General features: G+C 36.5%; 1 protein-coding gene across 1 annotated transcript in view; it reads right to left on the minus strand.

Annotated features, from left to right (window-relative positions):
* NMT2 (N-myristoyltransferase 2) overlaps positions 1–12,090 on the minus strand; it is a 257,520-nt gene that overhangs the window by 45,139 nt on the left and 200,291 nt on the right. The window contains exons 5-7 of the mRNA XM_053714009.1: positions 7,902–7,993; positions 5,134–5,250; positions 3,298–3,468 (exon numbers count right to left, since the gene is read on the minus strand). Of these exons, the coding sequence (XP_053569984.1) occupies positions 3,298–3,468; positions 5,134–5,250; positions 7,902–7,993 (380 nt within the window). The remainder of the gene's footprint in view (positions 1–3,297; positions 3,469–5,133; positions 5,251–7,901; positions 7,994–12,090) is intronic.

Consider the following 12,090-nt stretch of genomic DNA (forward strand, 5'->3'; position numbering starts at 1 on the left):
GAAATGTTTCCTCCTCAATACACACAAATGGTAGGTGCCCTATTGGCAGATATGATTTTATATATATTTTATATATATAACTAATATATATATATATACATTCCAGTTTACTGCCTCTTTATGCAAAGACTTCCAGATGCCAGGAGGCATTTTATCTAAGATTTTTACATCTGCATAAAATGTTATGCTCTCAGGCTAAGATTGCTCAGTGTTTGAAATGAGACAGGTTAACTTAATACTGTTCAGTTTACAATACAGCTGACTTAATTTTGAAATACATACAAGCAAGCCTACATCCTGCATTTAACCAGATCTAATTTTATGAGACTAAGTATAACAGATTAGTTCCACCAAGACCATATAGAGTACAGCATTTTCAAAATCCATAAGTACAGCTGATAGATGGGAACATTTGTACAACAGATTTGAAGTGGTGCTCTTGGTTGGGGAAAATGGGGAAAAAACAAACAAACATATGTCAACCTTTCAAAAGTACTTTTTTTTATCTATCCATTCTGATAGATCATTAATGTACAATTTTGAATTCACAGAAGTGTATGTGTCTGTCTTTGTGCATTTTCTGTGGGTGTCTCTGTGAGGGTGTGTGTGTGTGTGAATCTATGTCTGTGTGTTTTCTGTGGATGTCTCTGTGAGGGTGTGTGCATATGTGTGTGTGTGTTTTCTGTGGGTGTCTCTGTGATGGTGTGTGCATATGTCTGTGTATTTTCTGTGGGTGTCTCTGTGATGGTGTGTGCATATGTCTGTATTTTCTGTGGGTGTCTCTGTAAGGTTGTTTACATATGTCTGTGTATTTTCTGTGGATGTCTTAGTGAGTGTGTGTGTGTATGTATGTCTTTGTGTGTTTTTTGTGGGTGTCTGTGTGTATGTCTGTGTGTTTTCTGTGGGTGTCTGTGAGTGTGTATGACTTTGTATGTTTTCTGAGGCTGTATCTGTAGGTGTTTCCTTGGGTGTATGTGCAAGTTTGTGTTTGAGTTTGTTTGTGTGTGTGTCTATTGTCTGTTCCTTTTTAGGACATTTTTACCTTACTACTGATTATTCACAACTTTCTACAGACTTTGAGACTAATGAGACCTTTCCAGAAGTCACCAATCCACCATTTAATCTTTAAATTATTGTTTAGGCAGTTCAGGACCCTTCCATTCAGCCACTGCATGCTGTTGTCATCATATAGTTGGCATCTTCCTTGACAAAAAGATAATCATTACTCCATATTTTGTCTTGTAAATCTCCTTTTTTGACAAAACTGTAGTCTACCTCATTACTTCTCAAGTCAATGTAAACATGTGCTGAGTGTCTGTGTGGGTGTCAGTGTGTTTGTGTGTTTTTTTGCGTCTGCTAGAGTGTCTATATGTGAATCCCTATGTGTGAGTGTGTGTTTCAGTGTGTGAGTGTGTCTGTGTGTTTCTGTGTTACTACCTTTAATACATTTCCAAGTTTGACTACACTTAAGAATAAAGTGCATATACGTTTTAGTCACTTGGTCCAAAATTGCACATGTTAAAGGGGGGGAGTTGATCAATGGTTAAAGGGACACTGAACCCATATTTTTTCTTTCGTGATTCAGATAGAGCATGACATTTTAAGCAACTTTCTAATTTACTCCTATTATCAAATTTTCTTTATTCTCTTGGTATCTTTATTTGAAATGCAAGAATCTAAGTTTAGATGCCGGCCCATTTTTGGTGAACAACCTGGGTTTTCCTTTCTGATTGGTGGAAAAAATTCATCCACCAATCAAAAAGTGCTGTCCAAAGTTCTTAACCCAAAAAAGCTTAGATGGCTTTTATTTCAAATAAAGATAGTAAGAGAACGAAGAAAAATTGATAATAGGAGTAAATTAGAAAGTTGCTTAAAATTGCCTGCTCTATCTGAATCACAAAAGAAAAAAATTGGGTACAGTGTCCCTTTAAGGGGCCCCAAAATTTCTAGTGGCGGCCCTGATGTATAGTGATTTGCTACTTAAAGGTACAGTAAATACAGTAGATTTGCATAAACAACAACTGCATGATAACAAGACAATGCAATAGCACTTAGGGCCATATTTATCAATGTGCAAGCGGACATGATACAAAGTAGCGTAACATGTCCGCTGCACATCGATAAATGCCGACACCATATACTGTCGGCATTTATCATTGCACCAGCAGTTCTTGTGAACTGCTGGTGCAATGCCGCCCCCTGCATATTCGCTGCCAATCAGCCGCTAGCAGGGGGTGTCAATCAACCCGATCGTATTGATTTCTGTCTGCGGTCTCAGAGCAGGCGGACAAGTTATGGAGCAGAGGTCTTTAGACCGCTACTTCATAACTTCTGTTTCCGGTGAGCCTGAAGGTTCGCCGAAAACAAGGGGCATCAAGCTCCATATGGAGCTTGATAAATATGCCCCTTAGTCTGAACTTCAAATGAGTAGTAGATTTTTTTTCTGACAAATTTCAAAGTTATGTCTGTTTCCACTCCTCCTGTATCATGTGACAGCCATCAGCCAATCAAAAATGCATAAATGTATAATCTGTGAATTCTTGCACATGCTCAGCAGGAGCCGGTGACTGAAAAAGTGTAAATATAAAAAGACTAAGTATTTTGTTTGTTTCTTACTTTTTTTTCTCTCCTGCACTAGTGTGCTGTTTCTTTCTCTTCTTTATATATATATATATATATATATATATATATATATATATATATATATATATATATATATATATATATATATATATATATATGTGTTACTTAAAGGGACAGTCTACACCAGAATTTGTATTGTTTTAAAATATAGATAATCCCTTTATTACCCATTCCCCAGTTTTGCATAACCAACATGGTTATATTAATACACTTTTTACCTCTGTGATTACCTTGTATCTAAACATCTTCTGATAGCCCCCTGATCACATGACTTTTTATTTATTATCTATTTACTTGCATTTTAGCCAATTAGTGCTGTGTTGTGCTGACTTTTAAATACCTCCACGGGCGTGAGCACAATGTTATCTATATGGCCCACGTGAACTAGCAGTCTCCTATTATGAAAAGCTAATAAAAAAGCATGTGATAAGAGGCCGTCTGTAGTGACTTAGAAACAGGCAGAAATTTAGAGGTTTAAATGTTATAAAATATATTAATATAACAATGTTAGTTGTGCAAAGATGGTGAATGGGTAGTAAAGGCGTTATCTATCTTTTTAAACAATAACAATGTTGGTGTTGACTGTCCCTTTAAGTTAATATGGTTAACCATCATTTAGACCAGTAGTGATATGGGAAGTTAGTATGTACTTACCTACAAGTAGATACAGGCTTAGGTAGCACAACACCGGCTGTATAAACAGCCTGGAAAATTCCTTCTAAGTTCACTCGTCTTGTAATTTCACGAATCAAAACAGGAGCCACTCGCTTTGATCGTAGCTTTTTATGCACACACAGGAAATTGATTTCTACCATCTTCTTCACACTGATTATAAAAATAAAGAAAAATGGTAGCTGAGAGATTGGCATAGGGAATATTTATGTGTATGATTACTAGCTCAAGGCTTAAATTGACAATCTAAATGGGAAATGTAAAAGCATTGATGTTAAAGGGACATTCCGGTCAAAATGTAACTGCACATAGATTAATTACATCTTTGAATAGAAACATATTTGCAATATAAATGTATTGGCAAAAATGCTTCTAGTAAAAGTTATCACTGTTTTAGTGTTAGCGTTTTTCTCTGCACGTGCATGGGAAGCACAGCTAGATATTTTCAGTGCACCAGCATTTTAAATACTGCAGCTGCTCAAAGTACCAGTGGGACTTGTATTATGTCAACAATTAACAAATTTAGTCATTACCAGATGGTACAAGCATCTTTGGCCATCTGAGCAAGTGCTGTGTTTAAAATGCTGGTGCACGGTGCATATTTAAATACACAGTTGAAACAGCTATATCTTTTTTTACAAGCATTTTTGTTAATACATTTATATTACCAAAATGTTTCTATTCAAAACCAAAATGCACCCATGTGGATTCCAATTGTGGCTGGAATATTTATTTAAGTTGCCATGGTCACCATTTTTAATATTGGAAAACATTACCCACCTAAAGGGCAAAATGTATCATCATTGCATGCAGACAGGGTCCCAACTTAGTGAACTTGCAAATGCCACTTGAGATGCTGCATCGGGTAGTGAAATTTAACACTGCACAAGAGGTTTCTTCTGCAATGCCTCCCCCTGTACCTGCGCAACCAACTGTGCAAGAGCAGGGCATATAAATCACCCTGATTGAGTCAGTGTTGGGGTGATTGATCTTGTCACCTCTGAGGTGACAGAGAGGCAAAATAAGCAGTTTCTACTTATTAAATAAGTGGCAGCACTCTGCATAGCGCAAAAAGCTACAAATACAGCTTCATAAATCTACCCCTTAATATTTTCCTCCATTACTCCTGCTTTCCCTACATAAGTGTCTGTAATGGTCAGGTACTTCCTGTAACCTATTCCTCACCTACTTGCACAAGCATTTCCCTTAACTATCCACTATCTATCCTAATAACTCACCTTCCTTCCTACAATATTACAATGCTGCAGGCACAATACTAACTAATCATTAAGTCTGCCCACCTGTCTGGCCAATATGCTAAGTAACTTTACCAGCAATACTTTTCCATTTAAACACTTTATTTTATGATCTAGTGAAAGTTGCACTCGTTTATCATGTGCTTGCTGCTCCGGGCAAATAAATGGCAGGTGATTGCAGCATATATATGTACAGTATGTCTATTTCTGATTGGCTCATTGCTCATATCACAGATGTAAGCCGATTGCATAGGTTTGACTTTAATCTCTTTGCATTAAAGGATAGACGTCCCTTTAAGAAACAAACACATCTAACTGTTTTGATACCTGCTACAAATGCATGGAACGTCACTTACAAAAAGTAAACAGAGACAAACCAATTCTACACATATACTTAAAAGCTGCAGCATTCCTATCAGTTGTTAATATCACAGGAAAATTCCTCTTGAATCATTATAGCCCATGTAGACTCCTTGTGAAGCAAACGTTCCATATAGAACACCCATCATTCTGTGTCATACTAAACAAGGAGGGAGTTTGCCATATACATATATATACTTACTTATCATAAATACGGATAGTGGCAGGAACTGCACTGATGAAGCCTACCAGCTTCTTATTGGAGGACACTCTAACACCACAGTGCCACTGAGATAACCAGCCAGGGGGACGCAGGGCCCTGCAGGGGGTCAGATAAAGACATGAGATGACCACTTGTTGTAGTAAGCTCTTTAAACAGACAAACAGAATAGTCTAAGGCTGACAACAGATATTTACACATTCCCTTTAACAGTAGAGATCAGCGATTCTAACCCAGAGTATTGGCACAGCCCTCGGCAAATGGGGTCTCAAAGATATATATTTATTTGGGCATAAACTAATCATGAAAAGATTTTAGGGTCAACACATACATCTCAGTTCACAGTGACATTTCAACATCTTTTTGCATAAAAATATATCTAAAAATTGTGCTTGGGTTAATACTTTGACAATTTATGTGAGCTTTTGTTTACTTTTCCCTCCCTCAGCTTCTATGGTGTCACATGCTTTTAAAAGGGGGATTGTCAGTTTTACATCAACAATCATAATATGAAAATCATTCTTTGCAATAGTAACTAAGCTGAATCAGTGCTAAACCACCTCAAAGGAATACAAGAGGGCAGGCTACCCCAGTCTGCACGTGTGCAAACAGAGTTTGTGCTGTATCTGAATATTAGTTTCCGATTGATTATCAAGGGTTCTTTTGTTCTGGGGGACAGGGAAATCAGTGAAAAGAATAAACATAAAACAATATACTCATTTAATAAAATAAAGCTGCAGTTGTCATTGCAAAATTATTCTTATATATGAAGGTATATAATCATGTAATTTACAATTTTTGTTTAATGTCCCTTTAATTTAGGTGACATTGCTGTAGAAACAAATGTTGTGATTCAGGAATGATTCTTATAGCAGGGCCGGCTCAACCATTAGACCAAGTGGGTTTAACGGACCCAGGCAGCACTTGACTAGGGGCAGCACTTCAGTGACTGAGTCAGTCACTGTCAGACCCAGACCACTCCTGTCCTCTGTCTCCATGGGCGGAACTTCCAGGCTCCCAGCAGCATAACCTTATCATGCATAAAAAGACACAGAGCCAGTCAGTGGCGACAAGGTGTGACAAGTGCATCTCCTCCCAAATTTCCTTTCAACTTATTGCACAATTGTTCATAACCATTGGTTGCGTGCAGGTAAATTAAGGTCAGAGGCAAGGCTAGTAGGTTGATATGCCAATCAGTAATGTTACTACTGGGGATAGCACCTCATTGCATTCTCGGACCCAGGCAGCACAATGTCTTATAGGATATTAAGTTGTCCACTAGCTTATAATATAATAATCTAATGTGAGAGGTTACAATGGTATGGGGTTGTTTTCTCCTACATTAGGTTTCTTTATACGTCTATAATTTTTATCAAATAAAAAGGCTGTAACTCCCGGCAGGATGTTATAGATCTGTTTAGCCCCTTTATTGGGTTAAATGCTAAATTATCTATGGTTACTAATGCAAAATGACAAATTTGAGCATATTATTTTTGCATAAGATTGTAATACTAAGTAGCAAACACAAACTTTTTAGGAGGCATAAAATGGTTGCTCATATACAGAGATATGTAAAATATTCCAAAATCTTAAAAGGGACATGAAACCCAAATTTCTTCTTTCTTACTTCAGAAAGAGCATATCATATACCAGTTTACTTCAAATTTGCTTTATTGTTTTGGTATACTTTGTTGAAGAAGAAGCAGTGCATTACAGGGAGCTGGCTGAACATATCAGGTGAACCAATGGCAAGAGGTATATAAGTACAACCACAAATAAGCAGCTAGTAGGGCATTACAGCTCCTGAGCCTACCTAGGTATGAATTTCAACAATGCATATCAAAAGAATCAAACAAATTAGATAATAGAAGTCAATTAGAAAGTTGTATAAAATCGCATGCTCTTCTTTGAATCATTAACAAGTTGGGTGTTTTGGGTAACCCAGTTATCAACAAACACAGTATTGGGATTTGTATTCACTTGCTGTGTATTTACACTTGCACTCGACATTCAGTCATTAGATATGAAGTCGGGGAGGCTTATGCAGTGCAGTATCTGGGTTTATCAATACAGAGCCCAAGGGATTAATACAGTAATAATAGTTCAATCTCCTGCACCACCAGTTCTCATTTGCTTTGTACTTTTGGTATTCTTTGTTGAAAGTTAAACCTAGGTAGGCTAATATGCTCATTTCTAAGCTATTGAAGGCTGCCCCTTATCTCAGTGCATTTTGACAGTTTTTTTGACATGTGTGCCATATAGATAACATTGTGCTCACTCCCATGGAGTTATTTATGAGTCAGCACTGATTGGCTAAAATAGAAGTCTGTCAAAAGAATTGAGATAATGGGGCAGTTGGAAGAGGCTTAGATACAAGGTAATCACAGAGGTAAAGAATATATTAATATAACAGTATTGGTTATGCAAAACGGGGAATAGGTATTAAAGGGGTTATCTATCTTTCTAAGCAATACAAATTCTGGTGTAGACTGTCCCTTTAAAGCAAGGACTCATAAAGATCTTAATAAGCATCTATTAGTACTCCATATGGCAACTACTACTCTCTAGTTCAATTATAAAAAGGGAATGTTTTCCACTCCATTGATTTTTATACTAGGTGCAGTGTCCCTTTAAATTACAGTAAACTAGGGCAAAATAAATTAAAATATACATGTTTCAGGTCCCTTTAACATTCCTTAATATTTGTCGAGTGATGTAACAACCTGCAGCAGAGTTAAAGACATACTCACCATTGGAGGAACTCTGGGGAATAGTCAAACCTGAACATGTTATCATCATCTTCAACATAATTTTCATTCAACAATGTGTATAGTTCTTTGAGCTGGAAGCAGACATAAAAATGTGAGAATTTGATTAGTGATGCATAAAACAAACTGATTCTCTAGATAGTTTCCCAGCAAACACAATTACATATAGTAGAAAATTAATTCCTAAACTGCAGAACTACTGAACAGATCAGACCATTAAGGTTTACATACATACAAGAGGAGCACATCAACCAACAGTCCAGCCAACAAAATACCCATTAATTCCTCTATGAAAAGCATGGCAAACACCAGGTGTACATTTCTGCCTAGTGTGAGCCTCGTCAGTGAGGTGCAGCCACATCCCTCTAGGCACACAGGTCCACATCTGGTGTCACACCATCACCCTTAGGGAGACTGTTCTCCAAGGGTCATAATTTGCATATAAAAAAAAGAGATACGCTCTCAAACTGGGGAAGGTACAAAAGCATAAACGCTTGTTCTAATGTTTGTTACAACTTCAGAACGTGCTGTTTGCCTAGTGGCACTTTCCTGCAGTATATCAGTCTGGTCCTGTCTAAAATGTATATATATGTTTAATTTTCTCAGTATACAGTGTTCTCCCTAAGACCTATTTAATAGGTGCACCACCCGACCACCTGGCTAAAATGTAAGCCAATATTAAAGGGCCATTACAGTCAAAAAATGACATGCTCTATCTAATCCAGTAGAGCATTTATTTTAAGACCATAGTCCCTAGACTACTTTGTGTTTATTCCTCGCAAAAGGGTTAAACAAACAGGAGAAATACTGCTCTGGACCAGCAGAGTTCTGCAAGTCCTGCGTGGTATTTGCTTGTTTAACCCCTTTGCAGGGGTTAAACACACAGTATAGAGTCTAGGGAGCGCCTCAAAGTGGGCAGAGGATATTATGTCGCAAAGATAAGTGTTCAACAAATTTATTATACAGACAGTAGATAATCTTAGAGTGACTAATTAAAATTGGTTAAACAATGTCACATATAGTATCACATGAAAAAAAAAAAAATACATAAAATGATCACAAAGAAAGTTAGATAAACATACATGGATCCATGTTACCTAAACAATATGTTTAAAAGCCCTAATGAGGGGGAATTTTAAAACAAACAGATCAAATGCTATAGAAGCAATCTAAATAAGTCCTATTTGGCCAGTCAGATATAGTATTCTGACTAATTCAGACGTTGGTGTTCCTAATCTTCAAAAGTTATAGATCCTGAATAAAGTCTCTTCTGTGAATAAAGTGTCTGTGTGACGGTGTCCAAAAAAAGAAAAAATGAAAATTGTGTCAGTGGTGATGTAAAACAAATTAAAAATTGAAAATCATGTTGAAAATGCCAAGTCGATGAAAGTGTGATGAAAAAGTGTGGTGAAAAAATTAGTTCCAATTCCAATTGTGTAGTAAGATTACAATCCCAAAAAAAAATATTTTCCTTAAAAATTAATTAGATAATCCTGTGTTTATGTGCAGTTGATAGTTTATCCAAAAATAGATATACAAAAATAGAACATAAATTCCCAGTATCCCTGTGGGAAACAAAGATAGAAAATAGTGCAATAATGCTTACAACTTCTTACATATAAAATTGAAATAAGGCTTACCATACAATAGCCAACGCGTTTCGGCCCTTCCCTGGGCCTTTCTCAAGACTGTAGTGTGGTAAGTGATGTTAAGCCTCCTTATATACTGTTGTTGGTTCAGCCCATTTTGCGCTATTTTCGCGCCAAAAATAGGACCTTTGAACCGGAAGTGATAACCTTTAGTCTGTGCCTATAATTTTATAAGCTATTTTTATATTTATTATTATATTTTTATATTCACATGTTTTGTAATTCTAATCATCGTTTTTAAATGTTCCATAATTCTTATTCATTTCAGGGTATTGTTTCTATATGTTTACTTTGATACACAGGTAGATCGAAACCGGAAGTGTAATCCGTTAGTATCACTTCGGTTTCGTCTGATATGCTGAGTTCTAATTTGTTTAGAGCCTATTGTATCCTATATATTAGTACCCGCGATGTATAGTAACAGGTCTCCTTCCCTTCTAAGTATAAGGTAATTGTTGCCATGACCTGTTTACCTTTGGCTATTTGCGTTCAGCCGGAATTGACATCACTTCCGGCCATCCTCTCACATGAAACCGGAAGTAACATCACTTCCGGTCGTGCGATTTTGTTTATCACAAATTCTTTTGGTATCCTTGCTTATTGGATATTTTCAAATATGGTAGTTACACTAAGTCATTCCACATATGTTGGGACAGATTGGTGAAACCTAAGTGTTAATATGCCCCATTGTTAACACTTAGGTATCACCAATCTGTCCCAACATATGTGGAATGACTTAGTGTAACTACCATATTTGAAAATATCCAATAAGCAAGGATACCAAAAGAATTTGCGATAAACAAAATCGCACGACCGGAAGTGATGTTACTTCCGGTTTCATGTGAGAGGATGGCCGGAAGTGATGTCACTTCCGGCTGAACGCAAATAGCCAAAGGTAAACAGGTCATGGCAACAATTACCATATACTTAGAAGGGAAGGAGACCTGTTACTATACATCGCGGGTACTAATATATAGGATACAATAGGCTCTAAACAAATTAGAACTCGGCATATCAGACGAAACCGGAAGTGATACTAACGGATTACACTTCCGGTTTCGATCTACCTGTGTATCAAAGTAAACATATAGAAACAATACCCTGAAATGAATAAGAAATATGGAACATTTAAAAATGATGATTAGAATTACAAAACATGTGAATATAAAAATATAATAATAAATATAAAAATAGCTTATAAAATTATAGGCACATACTAAAGGTTATCACTTCCGGTTCAAAGGTCCTATTTTTGGCGTGAAAATAGCGCAAAATGGGCTGAACCAACAACAGTATATAAGGAGGCTTAACATCACTTACCACACTACAGTCTTGAGAAAGGCCCAGGGAAGGGCCGAAACGCGTTGGCTATTGTATGGTAAGCCTTATTTCAATTTTATATGTAAGAAGTTGTAAGCATTATTGCACTATTTTCTATCTTTGTTTCCCACAGGGATACTGGGAATTTATGTTCTATTTTTGGATAAACTATCAACTGCACATAAACACAGGATTATCTAATTAATTAATTTTTAAGGAAAATATTTTTTTTTGGGATTGTAATCTTACTACACAATTGGAATTGGAACTAATTTTTTCATAATTTTTTCACCACACTTTTTCATCACATTTTTCATCACACTTTCATCGACTTGGCATTTTCAACATGATTTTCAATTTTTAATTTTTAATTTGTTTTACATCACCACTGACACAATTTTCATTTTTTCTTTTTTTGGACACCGTCACACAGACACTTTATTCACAGAAGAGACTTTATTCAGGATCTAGAACTTTTGAAGATTAGGAACACCAACGTCTGAATTAGTCAGAATACTATATCTGACTGGCCAAATAGGACTTATTTAGATTGCTTCTATAGCATTTGATCTGTTTGTTTTAAAATTCCCCCTCATTAGGGCTTTTAAACATATTGTTTAGGTAACATGGATCCATGTATTTTTATCTAACTTTCTTTGTGATCATTTTATGAATTTTTTTTTTTTCATGTGATACTATATGTGACATTGTTTAACCAATTTTAATTAGTCACTCTAAGATTATCTACTGTCTGTATAATAAATTTGTTGAACACTTATCTTTGCGACATAATATCCTCTGCCCACTTTGAGGCGCTCCCTAGACTCTATTGCTATCTGTTAATACTCACAAGATATATTAGGTGTCTTGTTTTCCTGGGGAGCTAGTAGGTTACAAGGTAGGCGCTGTGAGATAATTACAATATTCTGCGTTAAACACACAGTAGTCTAGGGACAATGGTCTAAAAAAACAAATTTATGCTTACCTGATAAATTCCTTTCTTTCGTGGTGGTGTGAGTCCACAAAATTCCTTACTGTTGGGAATTCCTCTCCTGGCCACCAGGAGGAATCAAAGACACCCTGCACCAACAGCTTTAATATCCCTCCCACTTCCCAGTCAAACAAATTATCTCACTACCATAAGAAAGAAATGCCGCTGATCCAATCAGCCGTGATAGTCGCACAACTCAGATGTGGAGCTA

This window comes from Bombina bombina, chromosome 5, assembly GCF_027579735.1.
Source record: "Bombina bombina isolate aBomBom1 chromosome 5, aBomBom1.pri, whole genome shotgun sequence".
Lineage (NCBI taxonomy): Eukaryota > Metazoa > Chordata > Amphibia > Anura > Bombinatoridae > Bombina > Bombina bombina.